Raw genomic sequence first — 18,107 nt, 5'->3', positions numbered from 1 at the left:
CCACAAGATCTTCTAAGATTTAAATAGTCTTTGCCTTTGAGAACTCACGGTTGCTGGACAGTTTCTAATGTTGTTCAGTAGCATCCACAGCAACCCTGGCTTTCTGATCTAAATCCCAGAAGACGGAAAATACGAGTTTTCAAATATATAAACAATAGGCATCTCAGTGCAATGTGAGGTTTTCCCCTATCAACTATATAATCCTTATATTCTAGATTAATAAACACTTCAGTCTTGGAGTTTATTAGTCCAAAATATATTTATTACCTCATAGATTCAACCCACCTCCAGTTATCATCTAATTAAACAGCAGTATGTGCATGCTATCTTTGGGGGTGTATTAATAATGGAATTACCTTGTGAAACAGTAATTACATACTTTGTGCCTTTTTTTTCCATACTTTTTTTCAGAGTCTGTGTGATGAGTGAGGCACTCGGTGCTCCATTGTTCGAGCTCCTCCAAACTCTGTAAGTATCCAATGATAAGCAGATTTTTACTTTCCTCTTAGTAAAAGGGAGAGAAAAGTTGTTGCATTTTTGTGCTTGGGAAAGGGAAGGGCCAACGCCACTACACTGGGAACAGTTATGAAACATGGTTGTGCAAGTAATTTTAGCTCATGTTTTCTCCGCACTCTTTGAGGAGATTACTCACAGGAATAAAACCTACTTAAGGGACCTTTTTTGTAAGGCAGTTTTTACTGCAGTTGCCAGAAAGTCAAGATGACCACTTTATTTGCAAGAGAATATTTGTTTACAGGACTTCACTGGTGTCATAGATTGGAAAATGGGAAAACAGTCTTAAAGCTTTCCTCAAGAGAGAGATTTGCTTACAGTTTTTTTCAGTGGTAAGTGTACTTACTGTATTCTAATTTATATACGTATTGGCTTTATCTGTGCTTGTGCTTTGTCATGGTTGTCATCCCATCTTCTTGTAATACACTGGATGATTGTGTATTGACAACTTTTCTTTTGCTCATTTTTTCTCGCTTTCTCCGGACTAAGGTATTCTGAGCCCTGGCTAGGGTGCGCGTCCCCTGCACAAGAGGCAGAACAGTTTGCACATACCTTCCATGTATTTTTTAGTTATTTTATCTCTCTAGTTCAAGTACATCTGTTGAGCAATAATATCAGCATGTGATTCTTGTTGACATAGGCTCCTGCTCTACCTGACAGCTATGGGGTTTTACTCTCAGTTGTGCTGCCAGGTGCCGTAACCCAGAAGTTTGTGTTTCCAGGATCCGTATGTTGCAGGCATGTCCTGCTCTGTGGCTGCCACGTTGTCTTGTCATTTGGGTGGCCTTTTGGTTGTTTCACTGCAATTGCTGTGGCAGTGCGGTCAGCTGCATTGTCAGGAATGACACTTGCCATCAGTTTCTTCACTGAATCTTTTAGGTCTTTGTGGCACAAGAAGTGTTTTGCCTTCTCCCTAGTTTTCTGCTGTAGAAAATGTCTGCAGCCTTATTGGTGTTATGTTGCAAAGTTAGGCTTTGGTGAAACATGCTAATATTTAGCCCAAGCCCAGTACTTAACAAATATCAATCAATTTTCCACAAAGGTGTTTATTTAAAGACACCTTTTTGGACTAAAACTTCAGATATATGGACCCAAACGTACTTTTTTTTTTTTTTTTAAATTTATTGCTCAGGATTTATTACCAGTTTGTCAAAACCTGCTGATTTCAAAACTTTTGGCAGTCTAATGTTTCTTGTGGCTGATGATGACAAAGGCAGTCTGTGTGTCCACAAAACTGCAGGACGGTGAAAGGTTGTGTCTTGCCCGTGCTGTCACAAGAAGTGGTTTGTCATTGGTGTTTAATTTGCAAAGTTTAAAATTAGACACCTTTCTGATGTTTTTTTTCCTGATGTGAATAAATTCACTACTGAATACTCCCAGAGAAAGAGATGCTTGTTGTCAAGCAATTATATCAGATGAAGCATACACCAGGGTAATAATATAGTCTGAAAATATTTTAGCTAATTTACTGATGTGAAACCTGAAGATGAATTCTGGGAATTCAGGGAAGGGAAAAGACAGGTTTTTTGTTTTCTTAATTTTTTCCTCTTGTCCTCTGTATCTTGCAGTAATTGTTTTGAGTGTGTAAGTTCTCAGCTTATGAAAAACGCTATGGTTGAAGGTATAAAGACAAGAACATTAAAGCTTTTGCCCCTATACGGCAATTACTCTGGAGACAAACCACTCAGAAGACAAATGTTATGAGTTACCTGTACATTCTGGTTCACAAAACAGAAACGAAGATACTTCTGAACAGAAGAGATAGTTCTGAACTTGCCAATGAAATTTATTCTCAATGTAATGGTTGAGCTCATTATCTGCTGCTCTTTCTAAATGTACGGTAAGGGCTGAACTGCCCATGTACTCTGTGTAGAACAGCTGATGTGGCTTCTGCATTCTTGTGTTTACCAAAAAAAAATTATGGATAATCAGCTTAATTTGATGTGCAAAATATAATGCATGGATGAATTCTGATACATATCACTTGCCATATCTGTGCTGTTACGAGAGACCAAAACTTCCAGAAAAGAAACAGCAATGAAAATCTTCCTGATTTGCCCTCCTGAATGGCTGGTTCTGTATGTGTCAGTTATTTTCTCCCCGTCTTTCTTGCTGTATTTGAAATCAAGCCTATCGTATCACTTCAGAGGTTTGGTCTCTATAACCTTTACTAGGAAAAGCTAACCAAAACCATGTATTTTTCAGACTTTTTAAATTATTTAAATGTATGTTTAAAATAATCTTTTAAAATCTCTACATATATTACAAATAATGCCCCTTGTTATTACTGCTGTGAAGCAGAAGGGCCAGAAACAAACAGCAGACGCAGATGTGATAGTAACAGAGGTTAGCATTTTAGAAGTAATAGTCTCGGTGTAATGAGACTTACGGTCTTAATTAACTCCTACAATGTTTTTAACACAAGTAAAGTAAGTTAGTTTAAAATCTAATTTACTTATCATAAGCCTATCGGTTTACTTTTTGCCTAGCTTATTTTGGATGAAAAAAATCTGAATTTTTTTCTTCTGCTTAGAGAATTTCTCACAGGATGGGGTATCTATAGTTCTAGCAAAAAGGGAGGTTTGTAGGGGTAAAAAGGATGATCGTGTAGGGGTAAAAAATCCTGATCATGTGGAAAACAAATCCGTCTCTGAGGTTAGATTTAGTTCCATATTGGTCTATTCCTTTCTTAGAAACCCATACTTCTCCCAGAACATCCATCAGCGTTATGCAGATGACAAAATTTGGTCATAGCATTTCAGTTAGTTTTTGTACCCTTTCGCTGGAAAGAAACAGCTGGATATTTTCTGTCTTAATGTGACCAATCCACCTCTGTTGTTGTCATTTTAATTGCTGTGGCTGTTTTTTTAAGTCCTCTACAGAAGGTCTTTGTAGTGACAAGCGAACAGTTTACGCTTCATAAGCAAACATAAAGAATGCTGCTGCTAATTGGAGAGAGAGTAATGCAGTTATGATTCCATCAACATTTAAGATACATTGTTAAAGGACACGTTTTGGTTGCGTTTATGTTGCCACATAAAATTTTACTCAGGGTGGATTTGGTGGGGAAGATTTTATAACAGAAAAGACTGATTCCAGGACTGGGGGGAAGGGATGGAAATGTAATTTATTTTCTAACCCACGTGTACGGTATTAGAGGTCAGCATTTTATTACTCTTTTTTGTTTATTTATTGTAACTCTTACTTAATTGTGGGATCGTGGATTAGCTTGTCTATGAAAAACAGAAGACACTGTTACAGCCTCAGAAAAGTTCACTTCACCCTACCCTGAAGAACCGTAGCCACAGCATTTCATGTTGAAGAGGGTGCTTCAAGAGTCACCACTTTCCCAAAGGAAGGTCGTAATTCAGTAATTTAATCTTTTGGGTTTTTTTCCCTTAGATATTTCATATGATGTATGTGTAGACCTCCCAGCTCCTAAGTGTCCAAAGGACCTTGTTTTAAATCTTCCTTTTTTCATAAATTACGGTTTCAAGGAATACCTGGCTATGGATTAATAGTTTTACAGCTACATGCCCAAAGATTTTTCCTTTTAATGCTAATTTTTTCTTTTTTCCTACTTACATCTCTTTTCTTGGATGACAAAATGTTTTGAGCCTCGTTTTGAAAAGTCTCGGGAGGGCCAAAGGTGCTTCCTTTTCCAGTTCTCTGGCTACCTTGTTGGGTTTTAGAAGACACAATTTCTTAGCATCTAAACAGGGAAATCGCAGCTATTTACATGAGAAGACTCCTAGAGATGACAGGGCTTCTCCCCAAAAATGCTCTCTCTGTAATTGCTGAAGACATTCCAAGCCACTCTAACGAAGTGTACTGTCTGCCAGTCATTATGCTGCTCTTGGAAGGCCATCTGTTGCACTGCAAATATGTAAAGGTCTGCTATCATTTATTGCACCAAACAAATCAGTTTCTTTGTCTGTCACGCTGTAACTCCTGACTGCAGCCTAAAGGTGCTTTCGGTTGCAAAGTGTGGGATATTCTCTTTTGTTGCACTATAAATGAAAGGTACTAATTCATCTCAGATTGTGGAAGATGAACTAATTTCAATTATTTTGAATAATTTAAATTTATTTGGCAACAAACTGTTAAAGACTAAAACAAAAAATATGAAATATATTTTCTCTTTAACTCAACCAGAAGCACATTGCAAGATTTTTGCTTATGGTGAATGAACCTTTCCCTTGTAGTGGTATCCAGGTTTGATGTGTACTGACATTTGAATTAAAGCTATCTTTAACTAAATTCTTCAATTATCTTATTTTTCTCTGAAACTAGTAATTCAAAGAAATGTACGGTGGTACGAAAAATAGTCATTAGAAATGCTAGAACCTTTCTTCTGATAAGCCTGCATCCGTTAACAAGGATGTAATACTTGGTTGTACGGCCTTTATTTAGATGAGTTAGGATCCTTTCCATGAGTAAGGGGTCCAAGATCAGGCATTAAATGATGATTTGTTTTGTTTTTCCTGCTGCAGATCTAAAGAGTGCACAGTCATTCATCTCAAACTGGAGAAAATAAGTATTGTGTTTTCACAGCAGAAAAGTTCTGTTCAGAGATTTCGAATCAGAGAAATACATAACAATTTCTGTCTGATTAGGGAGTGGTCCTATCTTTTTCTCTTTGCCTTCTCCTTACTGCTTAGCAGCCAAGGTTCTGGTCAGAAGTAATAATATGTTAGATCTTGAATGTCAGTAGCCCCAGAGATTCTGACAAGACTATTCATGTGCATTCATACGTCTTAACCAAAGCTGACACTAAAGAGAGAAAGAATTCTCATATTCCTCTTTTTATTGCTGTGCATTAAACTCAAATCTTCTCTTAGAGACCTCTGCTGAAAATGACACATTCACCATTTGAAAAAAGCATTCTTGTAAATTCTAAACAAAGCAGCTGAACGTGAACATGGCACCGAGCGGAGTCTCCTGTGAAAGCTCTCAGTGCAAATCTAAATTATGTTTTACACCACAATTATGGACACCTTACAAATGCTGTAAGATAAACACTAATGGGAAATAAACAGTCCCCCTAATCTTATCTCCTGTGGGGGCTTTGCTATTGTCATTTTTAATTAAAAAAGTAAATGGTCTTCTAATTTCTGGAAGCTATATGGCATGCCCTTATAAGAATACTGGGATTCCAGTGACTTGATGTTATTGTCTTCCGAGAAATGCACACTGTGTAAGTACTCCGCTGTACCTTTCACTCTGGGCACGTTTATTTACGTACTTGCAGTATGGTGTACAGTGCACGTTTGGGTAACTTTGCGGGGATCTGATCATATTGTTAAAGCCGGCTAGACGGTTCTTTACAGTGGTGATATTTTTAATCTTCTTTTTTACATTGTTTGGTGGTGGTGACTAATGCAGGCTAGGTGGCTCTGGGCATCTAGCCATATTTAGGTAGTTTAATTTGTTAAAAATTATCTTTCCTCCCACCCAAATCCCCTTGAAACCATTTGGAGAAGAGAACTGTTGAGCAGTTGCCAGCAGTAAGTCCTGCTGAGACCTCTGTATCCTCCTGATAGAACTGTCGGTGCCAACTGGAGACTGACTGGCATGAGTTTGAACTCTATACTAGTTGATATATTTGCTTCATGTGGACCAATTACAACAATTACCACCTCCATAGCTGAAGTTTAAGCATTCAGTCTGCACTTCATATCTCAGGTTGTTGGCAATATGTTCAGTCCTAAAATCTCAATTTTCTTTGAACTAATTAAGTAGAAAATAAATACTTCTGAAAAATTTGGAGAGAGTCTAAATGGAACTCAAAGGCTAAATAATGTCATTGTTTTTCATGTTGCTGCTGTTCTTAAGCTGCATTTCTTTTTAGTCTTTACTTCTGAACGGTAGCATCTTTTAAGTTTGTCTGCAGAGATTCACTAAGAGATGCTGTAGTCTATTGGCTTTTTATATCCAACAGCGGAGTATCTTTTAATGTGTACGGAACAGCAATGTGAAGTTCTTTTTCTTTTGATGTCTTTTCAAAACATCACTATTTCTGTCAAAAGAAAGAATTTTGACTAAAGGGGAAACTCATTCTTCCCTTACTACTTTTGGCCAGATATTTCAATGTGACTACGTGAGAGTGTAGGGATATAATACCAGGACGATCGACTAGCACAGTTCCTAAGGATTGCATTGGTTTAAATCTGATGCAATGGGGATCACCTCACCCCCAGCTTTGCTACCCTCGTCTTTCCAAAAGTCAAGTTAATTTTTAAATTGGATTGGTAGCAGGTTTTTTTTGAACTGGTAAGGTTCATATTACACAAAGATGAACCTGAGATCAAGCACAAACTTACTTGACTGTATCCTTCCTAATAGGAATGCACTGCACCGCGTATACACTAAAATGGATATTAAAATTTCTTCATGCAGTTTCCCTCTAGGGAGAGGAAAAGGGAAGGAAAGGCTACATGTGACAGCTGCTAATTATGCAGCTTATTGCACTTCTGGAAGTTGTAGAGAGAACTACATAAGAACCTATCTGAAAAATGGAAAGCATATTTTTAATAGCATTTTTTCCACAACGTTGGTTTTGTGTGTTTTTTTTTTTAAGCTGCCTCCTCCCTCTCCTTTAGGAGGCTTTATTTCCCAAACAGCACATGCAGGAGGTGAAGGGCAGGCGATGTCGCAGGTCTAAACTTTGCCAAACATGGATTTGACTTATCCTGTGTGTCTTAGTGTTATTTAATGCTGTTCATGTAATTGGAAAAGCTGATGGCTTGTGGGTTCTGTAATTCGGATGTGAAGCAGGAAGGGAACGACTCTTAGAAAAATCTCTAGTTGCTGTGTTGGTTTTCTTTCCTCTTTTGTCAATATTTTCTTAATTCTTTATCTTCTACTTATGTAATTATGTTCTACACGTGACTGTGCTTGGGGTCCTATGTAAGTATTTACTGTGACTAATGAACCAGTTCTCAAAATGCATTTTACGAATGAGTAAACTGAGACACAGAAGCTGGGTTCCTCAAAACCGTGAAGTGAACCGGTGCCAAAACCAGTGCTGGACACTGGATTAATCCTCTCTTCCAGACATCAGCTGTGCTGTTGCAGGCAAAAGAAATGGATTCCCAGCCAGTGAAAATTTGGTGCCATCCTGATCTCAACGGGGAAACACAAGAGCACATTTGCTGTGCATCAAGCCCCCACGGGGTCATTGTACTGGATTTCTGTTCCCTCTACCAAATCCCAGCTTTACTGAAGGATTCTTTTGCCTCTTAGAGGGAAAACCATACCGGTTATGCTGTACTAATGCCACATGCTGCTTTATTTCCTTCAAAGCGTTGCATTTCTGCTTCGGGAGGTGTGACTTAATAACATTTCTCTGCACAATGAGATAATTGCACTAACGACCGAAGAGGCTGGCTGAAACTTGGGAGGGCCTTCGTGTGCCCCTCGGCACCCACGGCAGCGTGGAGAAGAGGAGCGGGTGCCGAGCGCCACCGCAGAGCGAAGCCTCCTCGCACCATGGTCCTCGGCTGCAGGCACCACGGAGAAAACCATCTGTTCCACTTGGAAGGGGGTTTGGTTCCACATGCCCTCCCCCCGCATCCCGGCTCCGTCCCCAGCTGCCGGGTTTGGATGAGCAGTGAGGGAATGAATCTCCTGCGTTAAAAATACTCTGGTTCTATTTAGATAAAAAGAAGAATCTTGCTTGCCTACACTGCCGTGCAAAAATAGTCTTAGTGTGAGTAAATCTTCAAAGTTTTCCTTGGTGAAAATATCTAGCCTCGCTTTTTTTTTTTTTTTGACTTATCCCATAAATTTATTTATAGAGTGTCCTTCTTTCCTCCTACTCGATCAAGACATTCGCAGAAGGTTGCCACTCGTCTTCTTCCTGAGTCCTGAAATAATTTGCAGGGCCTTTGAAACTTCATCGTGTTGCATAGTTGTGATGCAACGTGCTGCTGTTGCATGGACGTATCGTATTTTAATGTGAATGTCATGTTAGCTGAGACATTCGAGTCTTTTACTTTAGGCACTTCGTGTTTTCACTGTAACTTTGCAGTCGAAGAAATCTGACTATAGGAACTTAAAATTTGCATAGAGAAGTAATATGTAATAGGAGGGGGTTAAGGAGATGCACAGAGCTTCCAAATATCTCTTAAAAATAGCTTTCACTGTCAGCGTAGCATCTTAATTCTGAATAATTTTGGAGTCCTTCAGCAAATCTGTGCCTGTAGTAACGGAGAAACCACCTCCTCCCTCCTCACAAACTGCACAAAGTGGCTCTGAAAAGCCCCAGTGTTGGGGCGCAGCTCTGCTCCAGCAGCTCCGGCGGCCGCAGGACCCGTCAAACCATTAATGCTCGCATTAAAGATTACCACAAGCTCTCCAAATACTCCCATATCTGAAAAGGTTCTGAGGTGCTTCGGGTGGAATTTGCTTCGTGTTGCAAAGCGTGGATGCCCCGAACACCCCCTCGTCCGTGAGCTGGGCCTTGCGGTGGCAGCGGGACGGGCTTTGCGTGGGCTCTGCCCGCGGGGTTGGATGCACGGAGCTTCCCGCGTGGATCGGAGCCGCGGGGGCGACGGCGGGAGGGAGGGCGGCGGGACTCGGACCCTCGGCTGGACTCGAACCCGTGGCCCCGCAACCGCCGCGCCCGCCCCCGCCCTTCCAGCCGCAGCACTGCCGCTAGATGGCGGCCTCCCAACGAAGAAGGCGGGCGGCTCTCTAGCGCCGAGGACGCGCCTGGCGGCCGCGCGGCGATACTGCCCCTTCCTTTCCCCCAGCCGCGAAGGCGGCCATGGCCGGGCCGAGCCACGTGACGCGGCGCGGACCAATGAGAGCGCTGCGGGGGGGGCCCCGGACTCTCGTCCCTGTGGCCGCCATTAAAGAAAAAGGGGCTCGGAATTAAAACGGGAGAAGAATCCCCCCCCACCCTTCTCCTCCTTCTCCTCGCGACGCGCCATGGGGGAGACGCGCTGAGCGGGCCGGGCAGGATGGCGCGGCGGGGCGGCCGCCGGCAGAGGCACCGCTGAGCCGCGGGCTCGGGGCGACGATCCGCCCGCAGCCCCCGCCGCGTCCCCCGCACGGGAACCGCCGCTCGGGCCGAGGAAGCCGAGCCCGGGGCCGGGCTCCCCCCGCGCCGTGGGAACGCGAGCCTTTCACCACCTCCTCCTCCATTCTTTTTTTCCCCCTTCCCTCCCTCTGTTTTCTCGCCCTTTTTCCTGCCTTTTCCGAAGGGGGCGGCCCCGCCCCGCTCCCCGGCGCCGTGGAGGGGGCGCTGCCTGCCCCGCAGCCCCCCCGCCGCCCGCCTCCCGCGGGGTCCCGGCGCCCCTGAAGACACCCGAGGACTTTGTGGGGCTCCCGCCACCCCCCGAGCCCAGAGGACGGCGGCGGAGAGAGGGGACACCGGCCTCCCCGAAGACGCGGCGATCTGACCCGCTCCTCCTCCTCCTCCTCCCCCGCAGGGACCGGGATCGGCGCCTCCATCCTCCGCCGAAGAGACTCGAGGGTCACCCGCGATTCCCTCCTTCCCACCCTTCTCCCTCCTTTCCCCCTCACCCCCCACGGAAGGATTTTTGTTTTTACCCGAAGGAGGATATTTTGCTTTCGCCCTCGACCGTGTTTTTCTTTTTTCCTTTTTTCGGCGAAAGGGGGGGGTTTCCACAGGGGAATTTTGCCCCCTGCTCGGCTGCCGAGGACACTTTTGCGGCCCTTTCTCTCCAGGAACGCCTTCCCCCCTCTCCTGCCCCCGCAGATGTTTTTTTGGGGTACACCCCAGGAAATTTTTCTTGTCCTGCCTTTACGAATTCTTCAGCCCCTGAAGTTTGTTTTTATGGTTTTAAATTTTAATTTATTTGGAAGATTTTTGGAGCAGGGGAGCAGAATCTGACCCCCCCCCACACACACCCTGTTGCCCTCGGACTCCGAAGAGACGAGCCTGGATTTTTCTCCCTCCCACAGCCAATCCTTCCCAGTCATTCCACGATTTGCCCCTTTCTCGTCTGAGGACTAAAGAAGCAGGAGGAAGAGGAGGGAGGTTTCTGGATTAATTGCCCCCGCTGGATTATTTATTTTTTTTTTCCTACTTCTCTTGCTTGGCATCTGAGAAGAGAGGAAGGAGGGATGTCAGCTGATTTTTACCCCTAGCCCCCCTGGATTAATTACCCCATTTTTATTCTCTCGTTGGATCAATTACCCCTTCACTTTACCTCCTCTCCCTCCTCTCCTTATGCGAACGAGAAGACAAGAGGAACAGGGAGGATTTCGATCTTAATCTCCCGTCGTTGGATTACTTACCACCTCCCTCTTTCTGTTCTCCCCTTCCACGGTGGCTTTACCCCCCCCCCGTTTGTTATTCAGAAGAAGAGAAAACGTTCCGAGTTTCTCTTAAAATTTTTTTTTAATTAATTTTTTTTTTTTAATATATATTTTCCCCCGATACCACTCTCCTCCAGGGTTATTTATCCCGCCGCTATTTCGCGTGCGTGTGTCTGTATGTAAATCCCCCTATTTAATTGTATTATTATTATTTGTGGCTGTGCATGGTCCCCCCTCCCCCCCCGTCCCCTCTCGCTGTCTGTCTCTCTCTCTCTCTGTCTGTCTCTTTCTTTCTTGTCGGAGGCTGTGGGATAATGGCGTGTGGGTTGTGGCTGTGAGGATGAGTTCCTGCTTCGTGCCGAACGGGGCCAGCCTGGAGGATTGCCATTCCAACCTCTTCTGCCTGGTAAGCGCCGGCTCACGCGCGGCAGACACGGAGGGGAAGGGAAGAGGAGGTTTGGGGGGGAGGGGAGGGAAGGGGCAGTGGAAGCAAAGCAGCCATTTTTAGCATAGCTTCTGTTGGATGAGTCCTCGGAGTAGGCCCTGCCTGGAGCCAGCCAACTCTCCCATGCCCCTCTGGTTCCCCCTCCATCGCTGTCTGTCTCGCCTCGCCCCTCCCTCCGCTTTTCTTCCTGGGTTCTAACCTCCCTCCGGCTCGCCTTTTCCTCCCCTTCTCTCGCCTGCAACTTTTCCTCCTTTCTCCCTATCTTCCCCATCTCCGCTCCTCAACGCGATATTCTCGCAGGAGGTAAGGAGATGTGCTGCTCCTTCCCTCCCCAGCCCCGCCGCTCCGGCAACTTTCTCCTTTTCTCGCCCCACTCGTGACATCCCGGCAGACCCCCAAACCTCTCTCTCTTTCCTCGCCTTTAAAGCCAATCCCTCTCGCTGTTTGTTTTTATTCTGGAGCTCTGCTCTGTGATAACCACCCTGGGAAGCCGGTGGTATCTCCTGGTTTGTTGTGCACCATTTTGTAGTCTTTTTAAACGAGCTCCTTCAAATTTGTTGATTTTTGGCAACTCCCGAAGCGAATCGGATTGAACTGCACCGCGATGCAATTTTTGGTGGTTGTGCTGAGCTCTTTCATCTGCTTTTTTTTTTGATGCAAATTAGCTCATGTTAGCTGACCGCTTGATATTTATTATTCTAGAGATGGTTATAAGTAAAAAAAACCCTGTGCCAAGCTGTGGTGCTGAGATTTTTTTTGGATGGAGGGGAATGTGGACAGCCTGGATATGCCTGCAGCCTGCATCGGGCCTGCAGCTCCACGTTAGCATTTTTAAATCCTAAAGTCTTTCTGAAGTATCAACTGTTGCAGACTCCCTGCCTTTCATCTAGATTTCTTCTCCCTCGGAAGGTGGGAAGGCTGCCATGTTACGTTTAAACGTTGCACTAACCTTTTGTGTATTGTCATGTTGGGGAGGAGGAAAAAAACCCTAGTGAAGAGTTAGCCAAATGCCAGCCTACCTTGTTCTGCCTTCTCAGAGAGAACCCGGGGCAGTGCCCCCACTACCTGCCTTGAGGTGACCGTCCCCATCTGAAAAAAAAACCCCAACTTGGCGCTAAGACTTGGGATGGGATTGTATTGGCGATAATCCAGGAATTGTCTGTTTCCCATCACATGTAGTAGGAACTCTTTTCCCTTCATCAAGTGATTTTTTTGCCTAGGAGGGGATTTAGTGGATCGTAACGTCGACGCAAGTCTGATGTATAATTTAATAATAAAGCCGGGATTGAAATTCTTAAATTGTGGTGTGAGAAATGAAAAGCACGGTAGCTCTTGGTAAAATAAATGTACTTGAGAGGCTTCCTGTGTGGAGGGTGTTTACAATGGAGAAACTTGTGAAATTTTCCAAGGTAGTAGGTGACTGGAAGAATGTACGCTTGGGTTAGATTTTTATTATATTACCTGTTTCCTTAGAGTAATCTTGGATTGAAAAGGTAGTGTATGCATAAGCAAGCAAAAAGAATGACGTTCTTTGCTAAGGCAAGTGTTTAGGAGATTAGACAGTTTGCAGTTGCACTCTGCAAATAATTAGATTATTCACTCGTTTTTCACTGTATTTTAAATCAGCTCTGACTTTCTGTGATCTTAAAGCTGCGGTGGAAATTAAGAGTTTTTGCTTTACTGCAGTTATTGAAGGAGGTTTTAAAACAGGGTGCCTGATTATTTCCAGTTTATCTTCTAAGGTACACAAGACTTACAAGTATGGTTTCTGTTAAATTATGTTGGATTGATACTTTCTTCTTTCTATCCTCCTCTTCGTGTGCCATACCTCGTTATAGCAGGATGTTATTGTCGGTGATGTACCTACTCTGATGTCTGACACTTGTTCTTTTCTTTTCTTTCCCTTAGGCTGATCTAACTGGGATTAAATGGAAGCGATACGTATGGCAGGGTCCAACATCCGCCCCAATTCTCTTCCCGGTCACGGAAGAGGACCCTATTTTAAGCAGTTTCAGTCGCTGTCTGAAGGCAGATGTACTCAGTGTTTGGCGCCGAGACCAGAGACCTGGACGCAGGGAGCTATGGATATTTTGGTGGGGTGATGACCCCAACTTTGCTGACCTTATTCATCATGATCTCTCAGGTAGGAGAAAATTAATACCTTCTTTTGGTCAGTAGAAGGATGCTGGTGCTTGGAGCTGTCTCCTGCCAGCCCATAGAAAGTCTGTCCTAGGTGGACTTTGTCTATAGATAAATTTATCGCTACAATCTCCCCCAAATTGTTACAGCAGTGCAGTGATCAGACCACTACTGCCTGCCTATAGGTGGTCTTGGGCTGTGGATTTTCAAGAAACAAGTTTTTGCTTCCGACTTGTTTCTTTTGGAAAAAAACCCTCAAGCCTCTGAGTTTTGGCAGCTTCTTCACAAGAAAGCTGTGCCTAAAGCCGTGCCTGTGATTCAGCTGTGCTGTCTTAAACATGTTTTGATGAGATCCCTTTTGTTGGGCGATTAAAACTTTCAAATGCAAATGGTAAACCCCGTTTTATTATGTAATAAGAATTGTAGAGGTCTGGGCAACTCTTGAACTGTAAGGGAGTTGTTTTGATTGGAAGCCGAATCATCAGTGAGGAGCCCTCAAAAGAAGGTATCTGAAACTGGCTCGCTGTTTTCATGCAAGAGTCTCTAAACCTATTTTTTATGACCTCTCTCTCGCCCTTTCCCAGTGCTCTGAACCTGTACCTGCTTTCAAACTTAGACTTTTGAAAGACTGTCTATGTTTATATTTCTCAATACTGTTGTACTTCCAACTTGGCGTCTTGTTTTGAAAATATTTACTTGTTGATTCCAATTCCCGAAGTAAACGGTTTTCCAGTGCTTACCAGTAAGGTGATGAAGTTAGGTTTTTATACTGTCTATGGGAGTCTTGTGGTGAGCCTGCACTAATTCTAGGAAAAAAAAAAAGTCACATCACTCCAATTTCCTTTCAAATAATGTACAGTATTGAGATTACTGAAGTGTAAAATGAGACCAAGGTTTGGTGACCTAGTAACCAGAAATTGTTAATGCTGCCTGTGTGGATAAGCTGAAGAACAAATATGGTTTGAAGTGCCACTGAGGAAGTTGACTTGAAACAATTGAATAATGTGTGGAATTTTCATGCAAAACCAATATGATCTGAAAAACAGCTGATGCGCTAAAATGTTGTCTATTTCTTTGGGCAATTGAATGTTGAGATGGGGGATGTTGAGCCTATTCCCCTCTGTCCTGGAACTAGAAACTTTGTGTCTTATAATGGGCTTACATTGTAGGTTGCTTGATGTTTCAGTGCATTTAAGGCTTCTTTATTTTGCCCTGTCAATAAGCTCCTTCTTGACCTGCAGGGAACATCCTTTGTGTGACTGAGATGTAACTCAGAGTAAATGCTATTTTTGGCCTGGGCCTGCCCTGAGCGAAGACCAGCGCTTGTGCGAAAGCATCTCTGTGCATTTCGTAGGCTGGTGGGATTAAATTGAGACAAATACGTTGCATTATTTTTTGAGTGGAAGATCAAATGAAAGTTAAGCCATTAGGAGGGTGCATTTCTGCACTACCTGGCCGTCAAAGTTATTTGTTTGAGCGACTTGCTTTGCATTCTCTTTTGAGTCTATCTACTAGTGATTTAGTGTAGAGGTACCTTTTGAAAGTAGTGTTCTGTGGCTGAACTTTTAGATCACTGTGTGTTTGCTTTTATGGAATTACGCTTTTACGCAGGTGGATAAGCGTGTATCATCCTAGGTACTTATCAACTCTTAGCCTTTCTTAGGGCATAAGGGAGAGAGAGAGAGTAGAGGATTAGTGTCTCCCAGCCACGTCTTTGCAATTGTTTTGAGCGTTTTCTTGTGTTCAGGTCACCTGTGGATGTCTGCGCTTCCTGCTGTTAAATATTTTTCAACATAAATGGTTATCATTCATGAGACTGTTACCTATGCCTGTCTGTAGAAGTATCTGACGTCTTGGTTTTTGCAGGCGTGTTTTTGTGTCCTTTTTAATTAAAAGGAAACATTATAATTTCTTAGAGTGTGTTAGTCTGCTTGGCTCTTCTGGCTAGAAGTTGATAAAGTTATTAATCAGCTCGATTGTGGAGGAGATGGCTGAGGAGAGCCTGCACTTGCACTTTTTCTTTCCCGTTACGCAAAATCTTAATGTGAAGCTCATACAAGACAGAATTATGGCTGAACCCAAACAATGTTATCTGACCTTTGTCACAGACCTAATGGATTTTTTTCATTGGTGCACAATTTCTCCTAGTAATTCACATTGCCCTGTTCTCCCAATGATTGCTTGTTACATTTTCAATGGGCAAGATAAATTACTTCCTAGCAGAGGCTTGTTACCTGCGAAATTGATTGGGAATTGTTTGCTGCTGAAGGTTAAGGTGCTGCCTCATTTAGAACTTTGCTAGTTGGTAGGTGAAGAATTGCCCTGCAGCAGCATGGACATGGGGGGAAGCGGGGAAGAGATGGGGTGACGAGGGAAGAGAGGGGCCAAGCGCAGTCTGGTGCTGCCAGCCTGTCCGTTACTGCCTCTGGACAGGCTTCTCTTGGGAAAGTGGCCTTGAAAGAGCTGTAGTTTGAAATATGCCAGAGCGATGTCAGTAACTTTTGATTCTGGCTCTGTTTGGGATGAACTGTGCGTGTTCAGGAAAGGCTGGTATTTTGAAAGCTTTTGATTTTTTTTGGTGATGCATGGTTTTGGTGAACATGTCGTGGTTATCAACCCTTGGGGACTTGAAGTATGGCAGCCTTCAAGAATCCTTTTGTCCCCTTCAGAAGGAAATATGCAGTTTTGTGGGTTGCACGTCTATGCATATCGCATTAAAAAATAAATGATCTCTCTCTTCAGCTTGTACATTCTAGAAGTTTGTTCTTTGCCCTGGAGATAGGTTTGAATGCCTGCTACTGGCTATATCTGAATTCTCGTATCAAGCCTTGGATAACTGTCTTGTTGACGGTCAGGGTTTGTTGTTGCCTGGGGGCATGTCAAAAGGAGACTTGTTCAGAGATGCTGATTGATTAGTAATATTGACTTCACTCAATCATTTTTTTTTTCCTTCCCCAGGAAGCTACTTACTGTATGTAACACCGAAAAAACATAAGTCTATTTCTACCCCAATGTAGCTAGAGGCAGACAGAAGTTAGTGAAATGTTATTTTATCCTCTGACAACCTCAAAGGTTGTGCTTTTGTAGTGACAGTGAGGCTTGATTATAGTAATTCCTGCAACTCAGACCTTAAAGTAGGACATCTCTTCACATCTCTGAAGGCAATGGTCTCTCACTGGTCTGATCAGCAGTTATTTTATCAGATAGGTTCGTACTTGTTTTTAAGTGGTTACCTATAGGCTTGTCTTTTTAAAAAAATAGGCAGTAGGTGGTTTCGAACCACAGAGCGGTTGAGTATGAATTATGTACAAGACATAGTCCCATGGAAATGGTTGCAATTTGATTAATGGAATGCTTCTATATGCCTTTGACCTTCAAATTGCAGCTTGTATATGGTGAGCTATAAGTTGTCTTTTTTGTTCTAGTGTCTATTAAATCTTGTTAATGTAGTTTAAAAATTAAGGAATTTTCCTCATACCTGTTGTATATCAAGTTAATCAATTTTTGTTTTGTGAACAGTCTTCCTCATGCCTCTGTGAGGGATAAGTGTTTAAAAATAATGCCTATCTTAGCTGCTTGCTGGGCGTGAGGAGAGCTTGAAAGAATGAGGAGGAATGTCTGTGTGTTGATGCTGTCTGGTAACAACAGCAACAGTCGTGGCAGCAAAGACTTCTGTGTGTTGTGTAGTTCTCAATATCTGTCTATTCCAGATCAAATCCTTGACTCCAAACAGATCTATGAGCTGGTTTGTGCTGATGTCAGCATTCAGTGTCTCATTACTTGCAATGCAATGGATACTGGAGTATGAGCCAGTTATCCTACTGAGGGTTCTGCAAAAAAGCCTGCCAGTTGCAAGCAGTTGGCAAAATCAGCTTTGAAAATAGTGCAGCCAGTGGCTTACGGGGTTTTTTTTAAACCATTTGCTACCTAAGACTATGTAACTCCTACAAAAGAAGGGTCCTTTCCTGAAGGTTTTGCACCTGATGTCAGTATGGTGAGGCTGTGACTTACCTGTGGTGGATACGCCTTTTCCTGTGTATGTAATAAAAGGCACCACGAGTGTTCCTTGCTGTGTAGAGCGTGGAGGCTGTAGCATTTTTCCAGTCTCCGTGTCAGAGATGTGTCCACTTAAGCAAAACCGCTGGCAGGCTTCATGCGAAAATTACCCAACTGGTCTGTGTAAAACTTCTGTGACTTTGTAAAAGTACCAGCTCAAAGGTGCTGTTTAAGGTTGCCTTTTCCCTTTTCTTCTGACCAAATCTGTGAAAAATACTTTGTCTCAAACCAGTCAACCAGTTGTTCAAACCAGTCAACTCCTCTGCAAAGTACTTTCATATCAATTCATTAAATAAACAAAGATATAAATATCATCCCACAACAATGAAAGACATAGTTATCATCCCACAACTTTGTCTCATAAAATGAGAATTTTCCATCCTATCACGTTGGTTGTATGTACCGTGTCACGTGTTTAATACACTTGTATAAATAAGAGCAGTGACCCCATGGGCACTAAGGGTAAAATTTAACAATATAAGTAAAACATCTGCTTGTGGAATGACCTAAAGGCAGTGCTGATATTGCAGGATATTGGAGCATTTAGCTAGAAAGGTTTTCAGCTTTGCTTTTCTCCTGGCCCTGCAGCCCAGCCCAGCCCAGCTTGCAGCTAACAGTCAGGAGGAGAAAGCTGTTACCTTGTTATCCTTAGAAACAGGCACAC

General features: G+C 43.2%; 1 protein-coding gene across 1 annotated transcript in view; it reads left to right on the top strand.

The window, feature by feature from the left end:
• Nucleotides 1-11,015: 11,015 nt before the first annotated feature.
• Nucleotides 11,016-18,107, top strand: part of MED13 (mediator complex subunit 13) — a 53,885-nt gene continuing 46,793 nt past the window's right edge. The window contains exons 1-2 of the mRNA XM_009567371.2: nt 11,016-11,209; nt 13,157-13,391. Of these exons, the coding sequence (XP_009565666.2) occupies nt 11,144-11,209; nt 13,157-13,391 (301 nt within the window). The 5' untranslated portion in view covers nt 11,016-11,143. The remainder of the gene's footprint in view (nt 11,210-13,156; nt 13,392-18,107) is intronic.

The sequence above is a fragment of the Cuculus canorus genome, chromosome 20, assembly GCF_017976375.1.
Source record: "Cuculus canorus isolate bCucCan1 chromosome 20, bCucCan1.pri, whole genome shotgun sequence".
Classification (NCBI taxonomy): Eukaryota; Metazoa; Chordata; class Aves; order Cuculiformes; family Cuculidae; genus Cuculus; species Cuculus canorus.
Note: the sequence above shows the minus strand (reverse complement) of the source record. Positions and strands in the feature narration are given on the sequence as shown.